We start from the raw sequence: 25,647 nt of genomic DNA, 5'->3' as shown, positions 1-25,647 counted from the left end.
AAAAAAAAAAAAAAAAAAAAAAAATTGGACGCGGTGGCACACACCTGTAATCCCAGCACTTTGGGAGGCTGAGGCATGTGGATTACCTGAGGTCAGCCCGGGCACCATGATTAAACCTCGTCTCCGCCAAAAATACAAAAATTAGCTGGGTGTGGTGGTGGGCACCTATAATCCTAGCTACTTCGGAGGTTGAGGCAGGAGAATTGCTTGAACCCAGGAGACAGAGTTTGCGATGAGCCGAGATTGCACCATTGCACTCCAGCCAGGGCAACAAGAGCAAAACTTAGTCTCAAAAGAGGCAGATGGAGCAGTGTGGTTGAAGGTAACTTGGGAAGTGAGGGCTCAATGACTTCTGAGAAGAGCTGCTCTTTTTCTGGCTTGTCATCCTTATCCTTCCCAACTGGCCTGTGGCATTGTCCCCAAACCAGCTCCACCCAGAAGACAAACAAGGAGGTGGGGTGTTGAAAAACTCCAGCTCAGTCTGGACTATCCTTCCCATTCTTGTGCTCTTAATGCCCCCAGGGGAGGGCTTAGAGGTCCAAGTGGCACAGTCCATCAGAACTCCTGCCCCTTAGCTCAAAGAGGGCAAGAGATCAGGAAGAGAAGGGGAGGAGAACCCAACCAGAAAATTCACTCTGAAACAAAGCTCTGGAGAAGGAGTTGGGGGAGAATGCCCGGGTCTGGACCCAGCAGTGGACTGGCTCAGGGCCCAGCCCAAGTGTTCAGGAAACACAAACATTTCTGTCATAGATGTGCACTCCCTGTGCCTCAGATGCTCTTACTCAGCAATAGTTTCTCGCCTATTGCTTGTTCTTGGTCTAATCCATGTAAACTCAAATACTGAAATCCACACCTTCAGTAGCTGTACCTTTTGATGGCTATTGGCCAGGACATAGGATCATCACCTAGTCTATTATTATTATTATTACTATTATTATATCCTGTTAAAAGAATGGAAGAGGAAGGGGTTTAAACAAATCCATCAACTATTTAATTTGGAGAGTGAGGAAAGTCGGAATTCTCTGTGCTCATTCCTTTCCAGAACCCTTAACTAGCTCAAAGTTATTTGACAAACGAGAGGTACTAAACACAACTTTCAAAAAAAACTCCACTTTTGCTCCCTTCCTAACTTTATCAGCCTGAGGCAGTCTGATACAGCTAATGGCTATTGGAGCATTTCCAGAAAGATAAATCAAAAGTCGTCTCCTCTAATCACCCCACCCGCCCTCATGAAAATCAGAGGAGTGAATACTTGTAAGTGTATGGGGAATAATCACAGCCAGAATTTGAATTTAGGGCTGGAGTTCATATCCGCATTTGCTCTATAGTCTAATTTAGAGTCTACAACTACAACACCCAGAAAACTGGGTAGAATCACGCTGGCGAACGTGGGAATAATCCAGAGGTTGCCCCCACAACTTCACATCCTTGTGCATTTGAGATTGACTCCCAGATACAACTTTGTAAGAAATTGAGGAGACAAGCCAAAGACTCCTGAGATGGTTCAGGGACTGAGAGAGGAGGCCAGAATATGCTGGGTATCACTCCAGGCTTCCAAGCCTGAGATAGGGTAAACCCAGGAGCTAAGGCTGTGGTGGGAAGGGAGGGAGCGAGGAAGGAACAGGGCCGGAGGGGAAAAGCGAGACAGGGACCCAAGTATTTTTTGCTGATTGGTTGATGGGGACCATGTGACCCTGCTTAGTGCATTTCTGATTGGTTGCTTGACCTCTCCTTGGGTTAAAGACCTAGGAACAAAATTAAAAGCTTTCCGGGTTGGCTGGAAAGCTTGGCACCTGATTGCCTGCCCTTCCTCCGATCCAGAGGGACTCCAAATTCGGGTTTGGGGTAGTGGGTGGGAAAACCAAGAATTTCAGGCCTCCTTTGTGTTTGCCTTGTTTCCAGGTGGAAATTGAAACTGTTTTTACAAAACAGTAAAAAGCTGAGGCAAACTATTTGAGGGGAAGGAGAATCAATTATCACAGGAAGAGGGGTGGTATTTAAATGGAACTTTTTAGCCTAAAGAACAGAAAAGGGGGTGAAGAAGTCATCAGAGGGCTCAAGGGACGCTGTGTAAATCTTTAAACACCCTCGAATGCCCGTCTACACAGAGAGGAAGGGAATGGGACTGAGATTTGGCCGGGAGTCAGGGCGAGTGTCAGGGTGGAGTCTTGCCTGGATGTGGGACTTCGGCCCTGGCTAAATTCCCCGTTAAAGACCACTGCACTCGCTCCCTAGAGCCCTGGGGGGGCTGGAGGGAGGGAAAGAGTCAAGTTACAGACCAAGAGAAACTCCCATCTCCCTGCTGCTTGGATAGGAAAGTTTCCAGAAACCCTCAAAATCACAGACTAGAGGGAAGGAGTGAGCCAAGAAGGACGGGTAATGAGGAAGGGAGAAACTGGTAATTAGTTTTTTCCAATGCGTTGCTGGAGAGAATTCCCTGTGATCCTAGGGAAATAAAGGTATCAGGGAGGAGGGTGGGGGAGGCTGAATCTTGGCCGAGACTGAGGCCCTGAGGGATGGCGTCAAGGGAATCCTCCATGTCGGGTTCCCGAGCTCCTCATGCAAGTGAGAGACCCCTAGACTGAAGGATGGGGCTCAGCTAAGACTATCCATTTATTTGGGCCTCTGTACCCGCTTCATTCTCCCAGAGTCTGCCTGCTTCTTGGTTCTTCCTCAGTCTCTTGAGCAGCAGGGGCGAGGCTAACAGCATTCCCTCCTCATCCCCCAACAGCACCTTTTCACAAAGCAGGCGCCCAGACACCCCTGCTCCCCAGGCATGCCCCACCTTCTGGAAGGTGCAGATCTAGCTCAATCCCTCTGCTCCCCACCCCTTTCTCCCAGCCTGGAGGAGTTGCCCTTATGGGTCCACTGGCCTTCAGCCCTGCTTCCAAAGCCCTGGCTATTCATGGCTGGCCAGTACAGGAGCCTGAATTCACATGTTGTCTCTTTCCTGGCTTAGCTCCCGGTGATGCACAGGGAGGGATAGCACTTGCAGGTGTGGAAGACACGTGCCTCTCATGCCCAATGCTCCTGCTGCTCCTTCCTAGAAACCTGAAGAGCGCCCTAGCATTAGGATTGACCCCAGGGTGCAGTGCTCAGATTGGGCCCTGCTAACTCCATCCCCGAGGGGCTACTCTGTCCTTAAGGTTGGGGGACTTACTTTCCCAGCCTAGCAAAGACATTGCCTCTGTTCCCTCACCCATTCAACACACAATTACACTCCACTCACAGCAAGAACCTCTAGGGCTCTTAGGGCCTAGTTTTATCTGAGGCAAGGGCTGGGAATGCCAGGAAGACCCAAGCAGCTAGAGGGAGAGGAGGAAGCATGAAACCACACTGGCTCCAGACGGACTACGATGCCAAACTACAGAGGATGAGACAGCTGCCCATCCAAACCTGGCGATGAGGGAGGGAGGGGGCACTCTGGGACCTCTGGGTTCAAACAGCTACCTTTGGGATGCTTTTGCCAGTTCAGGCAGCAGTAGCCTGTGGGCTTAGAAGCCACAAAACCCTCCTTCCCTGCCTTTCTCCCCAGCTTCCTACCCTGCGTGGACTCTGGGCCACTGGCCAAGGGCTGAACTCACCCCTCGCTGGAACAGGGGGCCCCAGAGGCATTTCGAACTTGTGTCTAGAGTTTACATACCCGTACAGACACCAAACACCCTTGTTGCTGCCGCTTGCTTTCTTCTCAACTGAAAGGGTCAGGAAGACCTGACAAAACTCTAAACAACCAAGGCCTCTCTACCCCAGTTGACTTGCAGTCAGAGAGAATAAGGAGTGGGAAGGGGAGGGCTCTCTGGGTAGACAAGCTCCCCCATCTTCCTACTTCCAGCGGCTTCTTCGGCTTCTTTTCTTCTCCCACCCCAGCCTGAGAAGGCCTTTTCCCCTCCCCCTAATGAGTGGGAACTGCCTTCTATCAAGTGAGAGGGGTGGCTAGGTAAATGGGAGAAAGGGTCTGAGAGAGAGAAAAAGAGAATTAACTCACAGCGTTCGCCTGGGATTCATTTGCGAAGATGTAACCTCTCTCACCATCGTCCCCAGCGCCGTAATCCCCTCTAACTGCCAGGCCCTCTGTCCTAGCATTAAACCTCACCAGCAGCTGCGTGGCTGGACAGTTAAGATTATATATGATGTAAATATATTGTGGGTTTGTCAGCTCTCCCTACACCATAAAACTTGGTTTAATGATATCACGTGGTCCCCCAAGAGCCACTCACGGGCTTGCCTTCAGGCTATTCACATAAATAACCTCCAAAAGTTTCAAACTCCTAAATTCACATAGAAGCCATGCCTATTTCTCTAATGCTCAGTTACACTAAAAAGCCCTGGTGCTGTTCCTTTGCCCCACCCCCACATCCCCCTTGCAGGGTGGAGAGCGGGGAGAGGGTAGATCCTTATTTATTTATTTACTTACTTATTTCCATAAGGACCTGTCGCCTTCGAGGTCGTGTTGATATTTTTGTCCTCTTATTTTTTCCTCCTCTCTCCTCTAATTGCTCAGAGTGGGCCGTGTCCCCCCTCTTCCCACTCCCCCGGGAAGGTAAGTCATGCTTCTTCCCCTTCTTTCTTGCTGCCAGAGGGGGTGGGTTCCAGGGCAAAGTGGATAGGCAGGCTCCATGGTCTCTGTTTGGAACCCAGAAGCCCCCTCCATGAACTCCCCCAGAGCAATGCCAGACCCTGGTACCTGGAAATATGTTCTAGGAGGCTGGCAGGTGGGGAAACTACCGCAGGTTCCAAAGCAGAAGCCCCTGTTCAGGGAGAAATCAGGGATCTGGGCCTTACACACCCCCAGTGTAGGGAAGTAGGTACGAGGCCTCTGGCTTGGTTGCCGCCCTTGATGCCGACGCCGCAGAAGCCGAGGCTGGGGCCTGGGCAGACCTGCAGATTGTGACAGGAAGGAGGAGAGCAGGCAGGCACTCTGTGTCCACCCAAGCCTGGCCAAAATGAGTCAGACCTTCAGCTCCTCCAGGGAAGGAAAGGCCCAAACCCTGCCGGGAGGAGGCAGTCAGTGCACGGTGGGGCTGGTGTGCCCTGCCTGGCAGCTCTAACCAACATTGCCCCCATCCATGGCAAAGCCCTTGGTTTTCCCGCGGGCTGTTACACCTGTCCCCTGGGGAGGAAGCACAGGGCCTGGGCAGCCTGGGAGGCTGCAGCGGGCGGACGCGGGCACCACAGCCTCTTTTTTAGTTAACTGCTACCCACCGGAGACGCCAGTGCTTCTCCACGCTTCACTGCTCGCCCAATAGTTTTACTCAGCATGGAGAAAAAATTAAAATAACTCCCTGAAGAAAATTACACATTTTATTTGAGAGAGAGAGAGAAAGAGAGAGAGAGAGAGCTGGTCTGGGTTGACTGCTGTGTGCAAGTTGAGGAGAGACAACAGGCGCCCTAACCTGGCCTGAGTGCAGTGCGAAGGGGAAGGGTGGCAGTTGTGGGCACTGTTCAATAAACATTTGTTGAGACTGCCTATGTGCCAAGCATGGGGTGAGGAAAGGCTCTTGGGTCTTTTAAAAAATGACTGATGGGTAGCTTAGGCAGTGGGATGCAGCGTACGTTAGTACTTATAATAAATCCAAGGACCATCAGCATTAATAATCATAAATATTCCCTTGCCCCTCCCCAGAGCCTCTCTGCTCCCCTTTCTTCTTGCTTGCTCCTGCAGCCCAGCTCCAGACCCTCACCCCACCAGTGTGGGGGGCCTAGTGTGGGGGGAAATCACCCCCTTGTGGGAGGTGGGAGAGGAAATGCAGTAAAGTTTTATGGACCCTTCCCACATTTGTTTCTACTGTAAAGTGCTTCCTCCCCCAGCCCATCCCAGGAACCTGGAGAAGGACCTGAACCTCAGACACTACCTGAATTATCTGCCTCCTCCCACCCCCACCTTTAACCCATCCTCTCCTCCACACAAAATCCCAGAGACTGAGATAAATGATGGCAAACAGATGTGACTCCAGCATTGGTCTATGCAGCTCCTTTCCCAGTTAATTGTCCTGCATAGCCCTAGGCCCTAGAAGGTGGTGGAAACAGTCTGAACATTTCCTGCCAGGCTGATACATGCTGCAGATTGCCCTCCCTGCTCCCTCTTCCCCAGTATCTTAGATACTGAAGCACACCTCCTCCAACTCTCCCAACAGCCCCTTACCAAGCAATGCCACCTCCCTCTAGAGGCCCTTCTGGGACCAAATGTGTCTCTAGAGTGAGGGCTTAGCCCTCCCTCTATGTCCAGCAAGGCCTCTCAGGGACCACCTAGGCCCAGGAAAGATCTTCAGAAGCCCAGAAGGGCCTGAGGCTGAGCACGGCGGAGCCACTGGTTCCTGCACCGGAGCTTTGGCATACAGTGGGGGATGCTGCCTGTCCAGAGGCCTCATGGAGTGCAGAAGTGTGAAGGCCTTGGACAGCCACAGCATGGGAAAAGCCAGTACCTGAGGCCTAGGTGCCCTTCTCTTCCCCCAGAGGCTCTTGTTGCAGCCAAGGATCAGGAAAGGAACTCAATTTCACCTTCCTCTACTCACTGCCCCTAGAAGCTAGAAAATGTTTTAAAGGGGAGGCTTAAAGTTTGTGGGTCTCCTTCTACACCTCACAGCCCATTTAGACAATTTTACCCAATACATGCCCCAGACAGACAGGAGCCACTGCATCTTTAGTCCTGTTCTCTCTTCGTCTTTATTTGATATGACAAAATATAGTTTCAGGAAGGACCCAGAGTCAATAAATAGTTGGACAACAGCAATGGGTCAGGAGGGCACAGAAAGTCGTGGCAGGGACTATGCGACAGCAAAGGGCCTCTAGGACCACTTGCTGGGGTCCAGTGTCAGGAAACCCCAATAGTTGAGCTAGCTAGCAGGCTGGGGCTGCCGGCCTGAGAGGGCATGCAGCAGGCGCAGGCTGGGGAGGTTCCCGGGTTTTGGGGGAAAGAGGTTGTGGAGATAAGGTTTGGAAAGCATAGAGCAACCGTGGGGGCCCTAGACCGAAGTTCTCTTTTCATATGCAAATCATTTATAAGTGAAAATCTAGTTCAGTCGCTACAAGGAAGCACCCCGAGTCTGGGGCCAGACTCTCGCCAGCCTGCGGCTGTCTAACCCGTCCAGCCGGGAACAAAGGAGAGGGCGAGGCTAGAGGGTTGGGCGAGGGTCCTGTGGCGCGGGCCGGGCCCACCTTAACTCGGGAGGGCCGCGCTGAGGCTGAGAGTCGGAGAGACGGCCCAGGCCAAGGTTCGTTCAGCGCCAGCCTGTACGCCGCAGCCCTCCGGGGAAGCCCTACGGAGCTTGCCCTGGGCCTCGGGTACCGAGTTGAGCCGAGCTGAGGGGAGTTGGGGCAGCGCGGGCAGCCCCGCGGGAACCCTGGGTCAGTAGGGATGCGTAATGCCAAGGAAAAGCGCTTTTGTCTGTGAGGTCCGGGAGCCCAGTGCTCCAGCACCTGCCCCCGCCCCGAAATATAGAGAGAGGAAAGGCGAAAAGGAAAGGCGCAGGGACCGGAACCAGCTAGGGGCGCGCTCTGCGGGCCTGCCCCGCTGCGTCTAAAGAGCCTCTTTGCTTTTCATTTTGGAATCTTTCTTCCACTTCATCCTGCGGTTCTGGAACCAGATCTTGATCTGTCTCTCATTGAGACACAAGTTGTTGGCGATCTCTATGCGCCTGCGGCGAGTGAGGTATCGGTTAAAGTGGAATTCTTTCTCGAGTTCCAGAGTCTGGTAGCGCGTGTAACTGGTTCGGGACCGCTTGCCGTCCGTCTCTGGAACATAAACCCCACCCCAAGCCAGGAAGGGGTGAATAGCGTGCAGCGTTCCCCCATCCCCACCCCAGCCCCAGACCCCCACCCGCGGCCGGAGGGAGAGGAGGCGAGAGCCGCAAGACAGGCCCCGCGGGCCGCAGGCCCAGCCCAGCCCCGGGAGAGGCGCCTCCACCCAGGCAGGAAACTTTCCACTGCAGCCTTCTCTCTGCAGCCGGAGGGGCTGAGGGGGGGGTTGGGGGGAAGAGGGAGACCCAGGCTCGGACCGAACAATAAGCACCCTCGAGATCCGAGCACCGGGGACCCCCCTTCCGCCCCTCCCGAGTCGCTGGAATCCTCCGGAGCCGCGAGCGCCGGCGGAGCCGGCTCCGCAGGGGAGGGAGGGAGGGAGCAGCGGGGGGATCCCCGCTCTGGAGCCCCGCGCTCCTCACCCTACAGATCCCTCTATTTTTTTAACTCCCTCCCTCTCCCCCAAAAATTGAATATTGCCTTTTATACACGTTTTGTTCCTATGATCCAATTATGTCGTCGTAAATTTGGGCGCACACAGCCTCTAAGCCTTTTAGTGGACAGTTTTACGAGCCATTGATGCCTGGATCGTAAAATTTATGGCCGCAGGTTTTTTTTCTTTATTTGCCCCGCATGGCCTATAAAACCCAGGCGGACCCGAGCGCGCAAAATGAAGTCCTAAAGTTTACCGTGGCTCATGTGCAGTTTGGTCATCCACGGGTAAATCTGTGGCGGGGCCGGTGGCTGGCTCAGTCCGGCGGGCTGCCCTGTCTGCGCCTGCTCCTCTTTGATCTCCCCACTGCTCTTAGCTCGCTCCTCCAGCGCCGGGCGAGCCGCCTTCTGACTGTACATCCCGGGGTTCAGAGGAGCCGCTTCGTCTCTGCCCAGAGCGTGTCCCGGAGCGGCCGCGGCGCTGCAGGCGGGGCGGTCGGGGTGAGCCCGGGGGTTGGCAGCCATGTCTACCCCGTGGAGAGAGTTGGAAGGCGCAGGCGGTGGGAAAGTGATGCTTAAGTCCAATCCGCCGTAGGAGTACCTGGATGCCTGCACCTCTGAGGCCGATCCATAGTTCCCACAAGTTTGCATGTTATAGGCAGGGATATTGGGGCTCTGCTTATAGAATGAATTGGCTACGTAGGAGCTCATGGCGGGGAGGGCCCAAAAAATTTCTGCACCCTTTTTGATTAAGGGTGATTTGTGACTCTTTGAAGTTGAGGGGTTTTTTGTTCTCCAAAGTGCACAATTTATAGGTGGAGATATCTCTTTCTTTATCCTATGCGCTCTTCCCAAATAAGGGAGCCTTAAATAGAGTCACGTGACTCGAGCGGCCACTCATAAATTTGGCTTGATGACCTCCGGGAGGTTAGTGATGGAAGCCGGCGAAACGCATCTCGATATGTTGGCAAAGCCCAACCAAGGGGGAGAGGGAGTGAGAAAGAAGGAAGGGGGAGGAAAAAAAATGGTTCTTGGAATTGGGGGTAGCCGGGACAACAAGCCCACAGCGACACCTGGTGCCTATATGGGGGAATTGCATCCTGGAGCACCAGCTTGCTTTCCGGTAGCTGAATTTCCTATACTGTGAAGGAGAAGCTGGTTGTTGGAGCAACCTCTGAGCTAGCCTTTTAAATTCTATTTAAAATTGGGAAAAGATGAGGCCCCACCTATAATGCACAGAATGCTTTTTGTAATGAATAGCCCCGTTCTCCCAACCGCCAGGGTCTTCCAATCTTCAAAAATGGCTGAAGAAAGGAGATTTAGTTAGGTAGGGTGGCCCATGTCCAGGCTGGAGACCCTTAGGGGTTTAACTTAGGTTCCCTAAACCAAAGGTAGAAGTCCCTCGCAGGCCCTAAGGCCCCACTACTGCTGAAGAGGTGCCTATCAGCAAGAGAAAGTAGAATTAGCCTCTGGAGAGGTAGACAGGACGCCCAGGAGGAGGGATCCTGAGTGGTCAGAACAAGATAGTGGGGTCATGAAGCTGAGGGTGCTCCGGGCTGTCTGGGATGGATCTGGAGGTGAGGAGCCAGGTGGAGTTGGCTAGACCTCACCATGCTACGGTCCCCAGAGTGGCAACAAGGCAATTTTCAAGTGTGTGCGTGGACACGGACAGAGCAGACAATGGTCTAGAAGACTGCTCAGTCTCCCTGTGTGCGATCCTTATGTGGTACCTATGCCAGAGGCTTTAGACAGAAAATAGATGTTAATTGAGGGCATGGAGAAGCAAGATTGAAGCCTCCACAAATATTACGTGAGCATGGCAGAGGAAAAGGCCCGTTTTGTGACCTTTGGAGAAAAGGTCTCTGGGCCAGGCTTTCCATGGACCTGAATCCATAAGATCCACAGGAGAGCAATTTCTGAGCTACCAAGAGGAATGGGGCGGACTGGGAGGTGGGCAGGGCAGGCGCCTGGGTAGCCTTCGCAGGATATCTGCAGCCATTCGGCCCCATCCTCTTCCCCAGTAGCCCCAAATCTCATACTTTCCCGCCTGCTTCTTCCCAGGAAATCTCCGCCCCTGCCAGAAGACCCCCTCCTCACTGGTGGAGGCGCTGGAGGCGAGGGTGGGGGTGCTGGAGGGAATCTGAAGGGCCTGGAAAACTCTGGCGGATTTTCCCCTCCGGAGACCCCCCTCAACACCTCTCCCCGTAGGCCCACTCAGGTTTCTCTGGTCAGGCTTGGAGAAAGAAGGCCAGGGTTGATAAATGGTTAGGGTCCGGCTGCGCTCCTCACCCGCCTCTTCACCCGTTTGAGGAGAGAAGAGTAAGGAACCAGCCCGGCTGGAGCTGTAATGAAGAAGGAATTTTGTCCCGGCCACGTCAGGAGTCCCAGAACCGGCGAGAGCTCAGTTTCCAGGCTTTCTCTCTCAAGATGTCCTTGAATCGCTCAATCCCTGCCGACAGGGCTCCAGTCCCGCGATCTTCTCTTTCCCTCCGCTCTCCGCCTCCGCCACGTTTCGCAACAGCCGGCTTGGCGCGGGCCTGGGGCTTGCTCTCACGGCGCCCCCCGCCTCCAACTCCCGGGAGTGGGCGGAGGAGACCCTGGTGCCTGGATAGTGCTTCTTTACTGGTCTTTCGGGGCGCCTCGGGGTTCGGACGCCGAGGATCCCGGCTGCCACAGACAGGAAGAAAGGCCTGCGTGGGGTTGGTGCCCAAGCCGACTGATCCGGGCTCCCCCCGGAACAAAATCCTACGCGGCCTTTTTGCCGCAGGGTGTGTGTGTTGCTCCGCGCAGGGAGCTCAGAGAGGCCTCCCAGGCCCTCAGTGCGATCGCGAGAACCAACAGAAGGCCGGGGCCGGGCGCCTGGGCTCCGGGGATGGCGAGTGCAGAGGGCTGTGGGCTTGCAGGCGGCGGGCAGGCGCGGGAGCGCTTGGAGCCTGCTCCAGCTCTCATCCCGAGGCCGGCGGGCGAGCGAATTAACAGAATTCCCGGTATAAACTTTTAAAAATAGTATCAGTTTTATTAAATATTCGAGAACGGACCCAGAGGTTGGATTTATACAGGAGGGTAACACGAGGGGATTTATTTATTTATTTATTTTATCCTACTGGCTAAACAAACGTCATTCACTTTTTTTCTCTCTTTTTGTAATTTTCCCTCTTTTTTTTTTTTTCCTTTTTGAAATGGAATAGGAACACTGACGGTGCTAAACATAAATATAAATACAGAGACCACAAATACAGCTAAAAATATTCACACAGAAACGGTCACAGTTTGTAAAATGCCATAATGACCCCCAGGATTCTTTAAATACAATTTGGCTGGGCTGGGCATTTGCTGGGGCAGAGGGGCTGGGCAGGGACTGTGGGGAGGCCCTGGGGGTTGGTGTGGAGCCAAGGCGCGCCCTCCTTGGGCCTCTGGCCCTCCCCGGCTGCGAAGCCGGGCCCTGAGGCCCGAAGCAGAGGCCCCAGGCCCGGGTGCCGGCCCTCTGCACGGGGTGCGGGGGTGGGGGCGTCGAGGGAGTTGGGGGAGCCAAGTCCTCACTTGGAGGGCTATCTGTAGAGTCTGAGTTCAGGATCCGAGCCCCCAAGGCCTGGACGGGGAAAGGGGCCTGCAGACAAGCCGCGAAGGAGCTAGCAAGGGAGCGAGGAGGAGGAGGCTCGTGGTGAAAGAGAGTTGTGCGGTGAGGGAGGGGGTCCAGAGCTGACTTTCAGGTCCACGTTTGGCTCCCTAATTTTGTTTTAGGGAATCAAAACACATCAATTGTGCCAGTGATAAATACAGAGTGTGTGATTAGGGGAGAGTTGGGGGGGAGCGAGGGAGAAAGGGAGAGAGGGGTGGCAGGGACAGTCCTAGTCACTCTTTCTGCTTCTCCTCTTCTGTTTCTTCTCGCTTTTCCTCTTTTCCGCCCAGGCTGTCGGCGGTGGCCCCTCCGCCGCCCCCCGAGAGAGTGGACGTGAGATTGGATTCTTTTTTCCATTTCATCCGGCGGTTCTGGAACCAGATTTTGATCTGTCGCTCGGTCAGGCAAAGCGCGTTGGCGATCTCGATGCGCCGGCGCCGCGTTAGGTAGCGATTGAAGTGAAATTCCTTCTCCAGTTCCAGGGTCTGGTACCGCGAGTAGATCTGGCGACCGCGCCTCCGGTCCGCTCCGTAGCCGACCCCTAAAGATCCGGGCACAAAACACACTAAAAGCAATCAGCAAGGCGTCCTCTGCAGACTATTTCGCCTAGCAAAGTCCTGACCCTCCCAACCTGGCCAGCCCATTAGGGCTCTAGCCTTTTCCCGTTTGCCCTGCCCCACCCCCACTGGGGGTACAGCCAGGACCCCAACTTCGTTCAGACCTCCCATAGGTGGGACGTGTGTGTCCCAAAGAAAGGTGTGTGGGGTGGGTGGGGGGGCGGGGCAAAAGGCAAACGGAAAGCTGCAAGTCTATAAGCTGATTTTTGAAAAATCCCAGATAATGGGGATGAGGGCCCCCTTTCTCAAGGACTGGGCTCCACCATCTCCCCAAGTATCCTAGTTTCTTGGAAACTTCTCCCCACTTCTCTGCCTCTCCTCTCCCCCTCCCTTCTCCTCAGACTGATTCCGCTTTGGGGGGCTCCCCCATCTTCTGCTCCCTCCCTTCATCCCCTGCCCTGTTCCTGCCCCCTCAGCTTGTCTTGGAGACCTCCAATCCGTCAGGGGCCAAGGGGGCCAGGCCCCTGCAAGCGAGCGGGAGGCAAGCTGAGGGGGCAGAAGAGGGGGCCCTGTCTCGGCAAGGAGACGAGCGTGATTGTTTTTATGGGGCCATAAAAAACTCTCTCCGCCCGTTCTTCTAGGGAAGCCGGTCATAAAGCCAGTTCAGTTTATTTAATTTATATCTCGGAGCTGTAAAACTCACCACTGTGCGAATTCATTCGCTGCATCCAGGGGTAAATCTGGATACTGGCTTTCTGGTCCTGGGGCGCAGTCCTGCCCTGCTCAGAACTAAAATCCTGAGCGATTGAGGTCTGTGTGTTATGTCCTAAGGTGTTTTGTCTGCAGTTTGAGAGCATGTCTTTCTCCTGGTAAAAGGAATTAGATCCATAGTCATACGGCCCCCGGCTGGAACTGAACACGACATTCTCCTGTGGCGAATAAAAGGGAGTCGAGTAGATCCGGTTCTGGGCAACGGCTGCTCCATAGGTCGAGAAATGCCTCACTGGATCATAGGCGGTGGAATTGAGGGCGACGTTGGGGAGGACGTCCTGGCCCCCGGCGAGGTGGCAGGATAAGGAAGGGTTAGTGAAGTAGGAATTCATCCCTTTGCCTTTACCTGGTCGGGCTATGATTTCTTTAATATTTATTTCTGTCTCCAGTTTGTACTCGGAACTAGATGGTTATAGGGACGGCTCCAATCCAGGACAGACAAAATGACAAAGTCAGCTGACCCCCTCCCAGCCAATCGCAAGCCAGATGTCAAGAAGGGGGAAAAAAATCGCTTCTGCTTCTGTTGATTCCCTAGTTGAGACTAAGTGTGTGCTTTGAAAGTAAGACTTGGATTTCTTTTAAAAATACGTATGTAGGGGAACTGGTTTGGTGGTGAAAGAGGGGTGCACGTCCCTGAGCAGGGCCTTGGGACTTAGGTAAGGAGAGCTGTACTCCCAGGAAATCTCTTAGCCCCAGTTAACTTTGCTGTGCTGTGGCCAGAGCCAGGGCTAGATAAATCCCTGTATTTTCAATCTGGTTTCATCTTTTATATCTGCCCCCTTGTAAAATTACATCCTGATTTCTCCATTGGAGGAAGGAGGAACTCCCTCCCAGCACAGGAGGGGGTCCCCAGAAATCCTGCAGGAAATCCTGGTTTGACACTCCATGAAGTGAGTCCCATCACTAAACTAGTATTTTTTCCTCCAATAATTAAAAAAAAATCAAAAGTAGAAAGAAATTTCATAAAACCTGTTCCCCTGAGTAAGTAGAGTGTGGCTGAGAGTCTTGAATGTAGGAGGGATGTGGGGAACAACTAGGTCTAAAGGGGAAAACTTCAGGGTACAGTGGCAGAGCTGAAGTGGGCAAACGGGCCACGCATCTGCTCTCCTTTGCTTCCTGGGTTCCCTTCTGCCTCCTCCTCAGGACCCCTCTTTTGGGAAAACTCTTCCAGCATTTCTGCCTAAAAGGGCAAACGTATAAAAATGCAATAGAAAAAGGAGAAAAAAGAAGTAAAATGTAGGGAGGTGGCACCAGAGGGGGAGAGACAGAGAGAGAGAGAGAGAGAGAGAGAGAGAGAGAGAGAGAGAGAGAGAGAAAGGAAGAACGAAAACTCTGAGAATCTTTCTAGAGACATCAACTCCTGTTTATGTTGGTGAGAATTTATGATTTGGAGCCAGTGAGGGCCGGTGGGGTAATTCACATAGGATCCAGCCAGAAAGAGAAGGCTGGTGGGGCTCTGATGGACAGTTGGCTTCCTGCAAGCTCAAGCCCCTGCCTTGGTCAGAAGCCCCTGCCCCCTCCAGACTCAGGGCACCGCCAGTGGATGCGCCCCTGGACCTGAGCTATGAGGCTTGGAGACTTCAGAAAGGGGTTCTAAGGGGCTCTCACCCAAGTGCCATCACCCCTGGTGGGGATGGGCCTCTCAGCAGCCTCAACCCCCATTTTTTCCCCCATCTTGAGGCTAAAAAAAAAAAAAAGGAAGAGATGGTTACGAAAAGGCCGCTGAATCCGAGGCTTCTGAGAGAGCCGCAGTAGGCGAACTGAAACAGCGGAAAGTGTGCAGATGGGGGTTTTCTCCTGATTAGTCCAAACTTAATTTGATATCGTGATATAGGCTGAAAATGCTTTGAGTTGACAAAGAGGGGTAGTGGGGAGTGTGCAGGGAGCAGTGAAAGCTCATATTCTCCCCCACCCCCACCATTTTTGGGTGGGTTGGGGGGGAAAAACTGGTTATAACAAGAACCCGGATGTCGCGGGATTTTATGATCTTTTCCTTCTGTGTAACAAAGCGGAGTAATCAATGGGTAGCAATAAAGCCATAAACGGGACTATGCTGAGAAAAAAACTCGTTTATTCACCTTCTGTAACGTTAAGGTTTCCCTGGAGTGTCGCTAGGAGGGAAAAATAAAGTTTCGAACCCAAAAGCAGACAGTGTGCAGGAGCTGGTGGAGACAACACGTTAGTTAATACATGAACCTCGTTAGGGGGTTGAAGAGTCTTCCTGTCAGACAGTATGTGTTGGTTTTTAAAAATACAGCCCCAATCCCATAGAAAGGACAGAAATTTGTCGGTATTTGGAAGGGAAGGGGAAAGACTCCTATAATTATAAAGGTTCCTCCTCCTAGACCACACTTTCTTCTCACCAAGGAAATGAAGGGGAAAGGGTAGAGGAGGATTTTTAAATTAAGAAAAAAATTTTTTAGATGAGTTATCTCGTTTTGGGGTGACTTGGCAGGTACACAAACATAGACACCAATGTGAGTTGCTTTTTGCCCTGTAATCCAGCTGTCCTCGAATTGATGGCATGCCTGAGCAGAGGTTTCTAACAGCTGGCTGAGGTTTTAGGCCCCCTGGAGGGCAAGAGGTGGGGGAGAGACAACAAGGCAGGAGTACTCTGGGGGCTGAGCTAGGGAACAAGTCAGTGCACCCCTGGACACAAGTAGCCTCTCTCAGAGTTCCCAGCCTCCTTTCTGCCCTGAGGGTAATGGTGTAACAAGTAGAAGAGGCCGGAAGAGAGAGCAACTCCGTCCCCCCCACCCCAGTTTCAGACAGAGAGAGATTGCTAGAGGGATAAATCATGTCAGTGATATTTCCTTCAAGATATTAAATTGTTGCAATGTACAACAAATTGAATGATGGAAGATAGGATGTCTTAATGAGGTTTCACTTTCAGTGAGTGTTGATTTTCTATGTATTTAAAAATCTCTTTTATGTCTGGGTGGGGGAGGGAAGGACCTTGGAAGAAAGAAGGGGGTTCTGGGGCAGCATGGACTACAGCCCTCAGCAAGGATGCCTAGGTTTCCTTGAGCCCCTCCTCAACCATGTCTGGAGAGGAAAGGGGCCCCAAAGTTGGGGAGATTCTCTATTGGGGCCTAAAGGCGGTGGACTCAGGGGGATTGGCGACCTGAGAAGCAGAATGTGAGCCTCAGCCCCGGAAAGTTAAGTGTTTTATGACGTTCCTAAACAGAGGGCAGAGACTGAAAGGTCTCGCCAATTTATAATGAACAGAAACCAGCTGCTGGGTGAAAAAGGCAGAAATGCTGGAAGGGGGAGAGAAGGGGAAACAGAAATACAAATAAATTCCTCCACTGCTTAAAGACTTTTGGCAAAATTAATTTTCAACACACTCCCCTCCATTACCTTTCATTCCTGAGGAAAGAAGCCCTCTTCTTTCTCTTAGATCTTTAATTATGTAGCTGAAATTTGCTGAAAGGATTCGCTCCAAGGGGGGAGAGCAGGTCGGATGAGCCCGATCTTCCCTCCATTGGATTATATTTTCCTTTTCCCATTTCATGTTAATTTTATTTTTTATTTTTTTGGCAAAAGAATGGCTGTCTATAGGGGGAAAGTTAGGACTTAGAGTTTTCTAAATATATTTATATTTTCCTGTTAAATTTGTCTGAAAACAATTACGGAAACTCATCAGCAGAAGCAAGAACAGATGTTTTATTAAAACTGCAGTTGTGCTCTGTAAATATGCACAAGTCTTGGGAAGGAGGGGAGAGAACTTGTTCTTTGTTTCTATAAAACGAGCCTAGAGAAATCAGAGAACACTACCCCCCGCCCCGCCAACCCCATCAGGCTTGCAGGTCTCCTTGCTGCTGCTCTGGCCCCTTGGCCTCCCAAATCAGGCATTCGGAAGGGGCTTGGTGTCAAGAGCAGATTTTCACTTTCAGAGAGGCTTTAATTAGTGGATTCAAAAACAGAATTCAAAAAACACACAAAAAGAATACAGGGGAAAAGTTGCCACTTGCTTCTCCAGTCCTCCCCAGTGCAAAACACATGCTTTTGATAGCGCTAATTATAGGAGAGAAATTTACTGCCTGCGCCTTGGACCTGAGTGGGGTGCAGTCACTGGCCTGGAGTCCCCAAGGATAAGGGTGGCATTGCAGCCTGGGCACTTGGGAATTTCCCTAGGCAAGTTAAAAGCTACCACTCCAGCCTTACTCCGCTTTAGGCCAGGGAAAGCCTGGGGGCCTGTGAGCTTTGACCTGGGGAAAGGGTGGGTGGGACTGGACCCAGCCTGAAGAGGTTCGTGGGCAGGCCTCACCTTGCTGACTTTTGCGTTCCACTCAGCTCTGGGAAATATATTAATTTCTTGGGGAGGGATTTTGAAGTGAACGGGATGAGATCTGGAATTTTTATTAGGGGACAATATTTTCCAGAGGTCCTCCTGAGTTGTGTTCTCTCTGTTTCCTCTCTCTCCCCAGATCCCCCAACTCTGCGCGGATGTTTGTGACTCACCCACCCTCGCACACCACACAGATACACATACTCCGTTCCTGGCTGCTGCGCCGCAACTACAGCTCGGTGCCTGCGGAGGCTGCTCAGGGACCCAAGCACTGGAGCCGCAGGACTCAGTGCTCCGCCTCAGCGCTTGGCCTGGGTGCTCAGCTGCCTGGACGCGACCGTAGCTGCCCGACCCTGCCCCCACCACCCCCAATTCTCACTTTTCTGAGCACGAGAAGAGCGGTTGCCCCGCCGGCCCCTTTTGTGCCACTGGACGAGGGTTAAAATCCCTGTTACGGAGAAAGCCGAGTTTCAGTAATTGCTCAGCTCCCCTCACAATCACACTATTTGGTTAAGGCTTTGCTGTTCTAGAGCGACTGCTTAGTTGGCCCGATTGGTCTATTATTAGACTTTTTTATTTAGAAATTAAAAATAAATTATACTCCAAATGCCTGGTGTTTTGCGTATAAATAAGCTCCTTTGATCTCCATGGAACTCCTAGTCAAAGGATCAGATCGCAAAGAGAGCCTCCTGGTCTGCCAGAGAACCTGAATGCAGGGAATGCTGCTTGGGAACACTAAAGTATGGCTCACCTAAGGGGCTTCAGTTTCCCATAGATATGATGGGGGAAGCTGTCTGAACACATACCTGCTCCCCCTACACACACCACATTCCAAAAAGGAACACTCCTCCTTTCAAAGTTTAGGCATGGAGAGAAGTGAAATTTGACACATCTAACGCAGAAATTGATTCCATTTTGGGGTGCTAATATTTTGGGGACAGGGCCCGGGCTGACCAGTTGAAGGGAGCTGGGGAATCAGCAGGGAGGAGGAAAGGAGGAAGAGGCCAGATTGAGCATGTTAAGCTGCTGAGAACTGCCCCCAAATACCTCCGAGGCCTGCGCTGGTGACTCCTCTTGTAAGCTGAAGTTGAGAGGCTACCCGAGCTACTTTTGCTTTATTGCAATTAAACGGAGAAGAAAGGTATATGGAGGGGCTCTGCTAACTCATGTCACATTTCCTCTCCCTCTTTCTTTCCAGATTTCTGCCTGACCTTTCCTAACCAGCACTTCACTTATTGCTGCTACCATCAGCAGACACAAACTCTCACATCGGCATTTGTTTGGCTTCTCAATTCACTTCTCTGACTTAAGGTTAACGTAAAATAGGTCCCAAACATCTCTGCCCCATCACGCTCAACCCTGAGCCCCCTTCCAGCTCCATCTGGAAAAAATCATTTCTGGCTTTTTGGGGGCTGGCGCCCAAGCCTTCCACCTCTATTCCAAGCAGCTGAGTATCAGCTCAGGAGGGGGCTTGGGGAGAGCCTGGGGACATAGCTCTCTGAGCTGGGAATGGGGAGAAAGCTTAGACGCCTAGGGACACTTGAGGGGGACAAAGCAAGTGGCCCTGCTTGGCCCAGGAGAAAAATTAAAATCCAGAATATCCAGAATATTTTCAGCCCCCAGAATAGGGCCTCAAGAGGATGTCCCATGAAGAAGAAGCCACAATAGGGGGTGTGCTGCTCTGCACTGGGTCAAGGGATCCCCAGCCTCCTGGATTCTTCTATACCCCTCCACATGAAGCATTGCTTGGACCTATTTGAGAGGTTCATGAGAATTATAAAATTCAAGAACTCGGTATTTATGACGTCACAGTGAGTTGTCATATAGAAATTGTAAATTTCCTACCAGTTATACATGGCAGGAGTTTTGTGTGTGGGTTCCCGCCCTCCCTTCATGTTTTTTTCCTTTCCCCCCTTTTCTCCCCCTGGTCTAGCTTCTCCTGCTTGAAAATAAAATGTTGTTATGTTCTGGAACAATAAGCCAACAATAAAACAGCATCCTCATTTCCCTATAAATAATTTTATCCTTTATTGTTTGCAGATCTGAAAGAACCATTTAATCTGTGCTGGCAAAAAGAGAGACAGAGAGAGACTGGGAGGGGAAAATTAATTTTAGAAACGAGAATATTACTTACTTGAATGATACTCTTTTAAATTTAATAGCCAGGAGCAAAATTAAAGGCCAAAAGCCAACTATCTGACTCTACACCTGGCGAGATTGGAAACATATAGGATCTTTAGCAAAGGGGCAATTTAATTTTGTAGGATTTGCTTAAATTCACTGCAATTTTGGGGGGCTGAGGAGAAGGGAGTGTGGGAGGAGAATGACATGCTATATCTAGCTTTATGAATCCACTAGCATTACTCTGATTTAAAACCCAACAACCCGGTCTCAGGGAAACGCCTGCAAAAAGAAGTGGGGTAGTGGGGGACTGGGTTGACGGGGGTGGGCTCAGCTTTCTCAGTGAGTGTGGCCCCCTTAACCAAGTGGTTACCAGGGAAAGGAAGAAAAGCCTAGGCAAGGGACGGGCTGCTCAGAAGTCTCTCCACCACAGGGACACCCGGAGGTTTATGGTGTCCCCATAATTCCCCGACCCTATAAACAGCTGCCCTGTTTTAAGACTATTTCTGCTTCTTCCCCTCAGAAAGGGAGAATGCAGGAGCTTGTGAGGGCAGGAGGGGTTGCTGGAAAGGGGAGGGAGCTCGGGGATAGCACTGTACTTTGTTCTCCTGGGCGAGTTCGCTGGTTTGGCGGGTTTCTGACGCAGGGTGGCAGCAGACAAAACAAGTAAACAACTCACAGACACAATAAACAGGAGCGGCAGCGGCACCATGGCAGAGGCCATGGGCTGGGCGAGGGGCACAATCCTGAGGTAATGTCACCCCAGTGCACGGGGTAAGCAAGGCCCAGAAAGCCTAAGGCTGCCCTCCGTGAAGGGTGGAAGAAAGCTGCACATCTCTTGGTGCAGCCTGTCTGGACAGGAGTCTTGGGAGGAACCCGATCACCTAGAGAGTGGCGGAAAACCCCTCCAGCCCCACTCTGGTCCCTGCTTTCTTTTTTGGGATTTTCCACTGACATTGATATTTCCCCTCTGCTCTGTCTTTTTGTGTCTCTGGAAGGGAAAAAGGCTGGGAAAGAAGGCCCATTAATTCTCAGCCTCGGTAGCCCATACTCAGTGCTCTAGGCCACAGGCGGCGGTCCCAGCGTCCTCTCCCATGCTGCTCGGACCAGCCTTCTCCCTGACCAGGTCTCGCCCTGGCTCAGATATTGACGAGGATTAAAATGCAGTTCATCCAGCAACCAGATCTGGGTATTTGGGGGACCTTGGAGAACTCCCAATCCGCCACCATGGATGCAGGCAAATCGGGCTGGGGCGGGGTGAGTGGCCGGCTGGGGCAAGCAGGGGGAGAAACAGATTCACTGCATCCCTACCCCTTCTGGTTTGCCTTTTCCACCAGCTTCTCCAAGCACCCTGGCCAGCAGCCGCCCCAGACCACTGTCTAGAGGCCACCTTATTAACCACTCTTATCCCTTCATTGCCCCAGGGAGGCTTCCAGTGCCAGGTCCCTGTCTACTCAGAACTGCTTGCAGACCCACCACGCCCGTGAAAAGAGTCCCGCAGATCTCAATTTCAAGACAACTGGTCTCCCTTGTAAAATACTTTGTAAGTTGGGAGAGTTTGCTGGAAGGTGTGGAGAGAAAGCAGAAGGGATTTAGTATTTCCCCAGTCCAGCTGCTTAGGAAACAAAAGCAATAAAGTCTGAGAAAGCCTTTATGGCATCCATTGGTTACTGGAACCTGCATACTCTGATTCCAGTGCACACATATTTCCAGCAGAGCATGCACAGAGAGCCTGCTCAGTGCACCCGGTGCCTCCATGAGCCCATTCTCATCTAGTGAGGGTTAACAAAATTTTGCATGCACATAAAATGGTGTTTGAGCGAATATAGGCATGGTAATATACAATTAACCACCAAGGAAATATGAGTCTGTATATATTCATGCATAAGCCTGAGTCTGTACATTTGAGCCTGTATATAATAAATACATAACACTCCCAAGCCTGGTTTCAGAACACAACAGCCAACCCAACAAGGTCGCCTTCTCTAAACAAGGTTGCATTCTGTCGGGATCACAACTGTCAGACCAGGGAGAGAAAGGGTTTGCTCTGCCCATTTCTCCTTAGCTAGGAACCCGCAGGTGAAATACAGCCGATGGCAGGGCTGACAAAGCCCCTTATAAGGAGAGCCGGCAGGCCTAAGGGTGCCCAAAGAGTGGGCTCAGAGCCGGAGGCTTCAAGGAATGTTGCCAGGCCCTGACCCACAGATTCAGTGTCTCTGCCTGGGGTGTGCAGAGTCCTTGAGCCAGATTCTATTCTCAGCCACCCTGGCTCTTATTAGATAATCACGGAAGGGCTATCCTGCAGTAAGGACCAGGTCAGCAGGGAATGTGGCCTGCAAGGAGGCTGAGAGTTGCCACTGGTGGATCCTCTTGTGCTTCTGTTTGAATGCCAGAGAAGGAGAGAAAGAAGGAGAAGGGAAAGAAAATCGAAAGTAACTGGGAAGCAGAGAGTTGGTGTTGGAGTCCACTGGGGTCCAGTTTATCCCCTGGCCAGGGTGGAAAATGAAAACAGAGGGCCGGTCGCTGCTGCTCTGCCTTCTCTCCTTGCCTCTGTCTTGTGAGGATGGGTCTAGGGGTGAGGGGCATAGGATGGGGGTGGGGGAGCTGCAGGGCTCTAGCCAGGAAGGAACAGAAAATCAATTAAAATATTATATAAAGACACCTTAGGATGGTGCTGTTAAGCGGCCAACCTCGAACTCTAGCACCCCCAAATCTCACTGTGGACACACTCAGGTCGTTCCAGGATTGAGATAAACACCCTAGCCTCGCCCAGGCCCACCTCTCGGGTGGGAGGGGGCCCTTCTAATATTCCAGGTGAATCTCCACTGGCCTGAATGGCCTTCTCTGGAAAAGGTTTTCTTTCGGGGACGGACAAAGGACACTTGTGTTCCCACCCCCACCCCACCCCCATCAGCGGCCATCCACAGGGGCGGGGGCAGACAAAATACAGGCGAAAGAGAGAAATAGAGGCCTCACCGGTAGGCGATTCCCACATTACGCCAGGAGAAAAGCTCCCTTTTTCGGGCCTCTCGGGCCCCTCCAGTGTCCCACCGCACTCCCTTTGCCCTTTTCAGGTCCCACAGACTCCGGGTTCCCGCCTGCCGCAGGCTGGATCTCCGGGGCGTCAGCCCCTGGGCCGTGCCTGAGCGGCGGGAGAGCGCGCGGCAGCCGGAGCAGGCGGCGGGCTGGGCCCATTTGGGGAGAGCCAAGCGTTTTTCTCGATCGTAAACAAGGAACGCGAAATTAGCCCCTCGTCAGACGCCTCTGCCGACACACAAGTCCTAGTGAGGGGGGGAGGGGGAGAGAAAATGCCATTTCTTCCCCCGGGAGAATACCTCAGAGGCCTTTATGTTGGCTGCGAAAGGGGAATTTTTGCGGGGGCAGAAAAGGAAGGGAAGGCGGTTGTGGGGGGAGGGGAGATAAAATTCACCGTCAGCTCGGGCCCAAGCGGTTTGATCTGAATGCAAACTGTATTTTTAAGAATGTGATAAAAACAGGTTTCTTCCCCCTCCCCCGGCCCCCCACAGGCGACGGGTCAGGGTTTAAACAGGAAATCGTGGAGCGATCCCCTCCCCCACTGGGACTTGGCGCAGAATCCCAGTCGCGCCTCTGGGAGAGGGTGGGGGTGGGGGGGTGTCTTGGCTTAGATTGAAGGTGAGTCTGGCCCCCAGGCTCTCTAGGACCTCGTCTGGAATATGCTCCCCCACGCCTCCGGGTGTGTCTGCCTGGGTGTGTAGGCGTTTGCGTGTGCGTCGCCCTTTATAAACAGAAATTCACACTTATAGGGGCCGCCTTGGAGCCTCGGACCCGGGCCGGGGTCATATATCAAACTGCAACACATTCAGGGCCATGTACATTTGGAAGAAATTAAGCCACTGTGTTATGAAACCATATGCGTCGGGTTAAGACTATACAACAGGCCATTAGCACCAATTATTAGAGAGATCCCGAGTGCCCAGGACTCTCCCGCCGCCCCAGGCTGACGCCCCTACCCCATAAGCCAGCAGCCCCCGGAATCCTCACTGCCTCCACAGCACCTAGGAGACCCTGCCAGGAGGACTGGGCCTGTCCCCGCCCAGCTTAGGGCCTTCCCCATTCCCACCTCTGCCCTAGGCGAGGCAGGTCCTAGCCTAGAGCAGCCATGCGTGGCGAGCGGGCATCCCGGTCCAGTGGGCATCCCGGCTGGGATGGCCGCGGTTGGGGGTGAGGCGCGCCGGACCTGGGAAGGGAAAGCCGGTAGGCCTCTTTCTCCAAGCACAAGATGGCTTTTGAGTACTGCATCCCCCACCCCCACCCTACACCCTCTACCCAACGCAGGGCACCTCCCACCCTTCCATCCGCCCGAGTGGGGGCGGGAGCAGGGGGTGGGCAGACGCTCTCCTCTCGGCTGACGCGCACCAGCCACCAGCCTCCCCCCTAATTGCCAATTAACAGGCCCCGCCGGCAGCCTAGATGCGCCCGCTTCCTGCTCGGCGGCCCGGCCCTGGGCCCACACTGCGCATGTGTGAGCTCTAGGAGTCGCGCTCTCTGGGCGGGAGGAGGCTGCCAGACAGGGAGGGGACGCTGGAAAGTTTGTTTGGGGGTTGGGGGGCTGACTTTGCTTAGGGGGCAATGGGTACAGCCTCTAGGTTCTCACTCCCGCCTGGAGCTTGAGCTTCCAGTTCTCCTCCGACCCAGTTCCATTAGCCGAGACCCGAAGATCTATAATAAGCAGGTACTGACACAGTGGGCAGTAAAAGCTGGCGCCCTAGACCGCCAGCTTGAGCCCCACAGGTGCTGTTCCCTTGCCCCTCCACCCCCAACTTGGCACACAGTGACATCAGGACAACACAATCGCCCCACTACCAGTTACCAGTAATCCAGTTTAACCCCATTTCTCTCCCACCCCCCACTTTTCCTCCCCATTACTACCTACGCGCCCACCCTCTCGCCATCCTCCTCTACTCCCTAACCAAGACAAGCCGCTGCTGTCCTTATCTTGAAACCGCCACCCAGCTACGGACCATTAGTTACATATTTGAACCAATAAGGAAACACTTACCGAGCGCTGCTGTCACTCTCCCTCTCTCCCTCTCTCTCTGCCTCTCTCTCTCCCACTCTTTCTCGTCTTCCCTCATTCTTTGCCGCGGCCGAGCCTGTCTCAGCTCCACACACACACATATACTTTATATAAATTCAAAAATAAAAATAATTATAATCATCCAAAAGCCAAACAAAATTAAGGAGAGTTGCAAGAAGGGGGCAGGAGACAGAGCCTGGGAGAGGGGAGGGGCGGAGGCATCTGCAGCTCCCTAGCTCAACTCCTGCTCCTGCATTCCTCCTGCCCCTTGGGGGCCAGAGGGTCGGGAAGGGAGAGAGAGATGCCCTCAACTTCTGTCTCTCCCCTCCCGTCCCCACCCTCCGCAGCTGCCCCCAGCTTCGGCAACTCCACCTGGGAAGAAAAAATTAAATGGGGGGAAAATAATTATTAATCAGATTAATTAAAAAAAAAAAAAAACTGCTAATGAAGGGAGCGCCCAGCGCAGGTTTCCCTGGCAATGGTTAGGCTCTTACAGGGAGGACTGTTCTGCGGAGCGCTCGGAACGGACAAACCACAATAAAAAGTTCACGTTCATGGATGGAATCCACATGACTTCTTGTGGCCAATCCAACTTGTGAGTCGATCGTAAACTTTTATTACTCAGCTGTAAATTTTCTGCAAACAACCGGGAATGCGATGCATTTGTGTAGCGTGTGCAAATGGGCGCCGCGGTCGCCATGTTTACCCAATTCTCTCATAGAGGGAGCATTCCCGGACCCCCACCCCACCCTTACCCCCACCCACCGCCCACTCCCCACGGGCCGGGCTGCTGCAGGCGAGCGTGGAAAGAGCTGAGGGCGGACGCCCAGACGAAAGAAAGCTTCAAGCACGGAGGGTCGGTTGCTTCTCCTGGCTTGCCGAGTTTTAAATATTGTCCTTAATAAATGGGGGCATTAAGGTTGGATCAGGGGGAATTCAAAGCTTTGCAAAGATTTGTGGCCTTGAGGCAGTGATGGCTGGTGAGTTGCAGGGATTGAAAGGATGCCTCCCTACCCCTTCCTTTTTTTTTTTTTTTTTGGAAGAGAACAACATCCCCTCT

At 52.6% G+C, this 25,647-nt stretch overlaps 3 protein-coding genes across 4 annotated transcripts in view; all 3 read right to left on the bottom strand.

The window, feature by feature from the left end:
* HOXC4 (homeobox C4) overlaps positions 1-25,097 on the bottom strand; it is a 38,307-nt gene extending 13,210 nt beyond the window's left edge. The window contains exon 1 of the mRNA XM_011992591.1: positions 24,570-25,097. The gene's annotated coding sequence lies outside the window, so the exon portion shown is untranslated. The remainder of the gene's footprint in view (positions 1-24,569) is intronic.
* Positions 6,640-9,143, bottom strand: HOXC5 (homeobox C5). Its single transcript, XM_011992593.1, has 2 exons — positions 8,427-9,143; positions 6,640-7,731 (listed from the first exon to the last, which is right to left on the bottom strand). Exons 1-2 carry the CDS (start codon positions 8,878-8,880, stop codon positions 7,517-7,519), a joined length of 669 nt encoding a protein of 222 aa, XP_011847983.1. The 5' UTR covers positions 8,881-9,143; the 3' UTR covers positions 6,640-7,516.
* HOXC6 (homeobox C6) lies at positions 11,165-25,134 on the bottom strand. 2 transcript variants are annotated; one of them, XM_011992596.1, is made up of 3 exons: positions 24,570-25,134; positions 13,049-13,394; positions 11,165-12,329 (listed from the first exon to the last, which is right to left on the bottom strand). In XM_011992596.1, the coding sequence occupies exons 2-3, from the start codon at positions 13,200-13,202 to the stop codon at positions 12,022-12,024; spliced, it is 462 nt and encodes a 153-aa protein (XP_011847986.1). In that variant the 5' UTR covers positions 13,203-13,394; positions 24,570-25,134; the 3' UTR covers positions 11,165-12,021. The 2 variants fall into 2 exon arrangements, with proteins under 2 accessions (XP_011847986.1, XP_011847984.1); XM_011992594.1 differs by lacking the exon at positions 24,570-25,134 and having other exon boundaries at positions 13,049-13,606.
* Between the last annotated feature and the right edge of the window lie 513 nt (positions 25,135-25,647).

Source organism: Mandrillus leucophaeus, unplaced genomic scaffold, assembly GCF_000951045.1.
Source record: "Mandrillus leucophaeus isolate KB7577 unplaced genomic scaffold, Mleu.le_1.0 Scaffold414, whole genome shotgun sequence".
In the NCBI taxonomy this organism is placed as follows: Eukaryota; Metazoa; Chordata; class Mammalia; order Primates; family Cercopithecidae; genus Mandrillus; species Mandrillus leucophaeus.
Note: the sequence above shows the minus strand (reverse complement) of the source record. Positions and strands in the feature narration are given on the sequence as shown.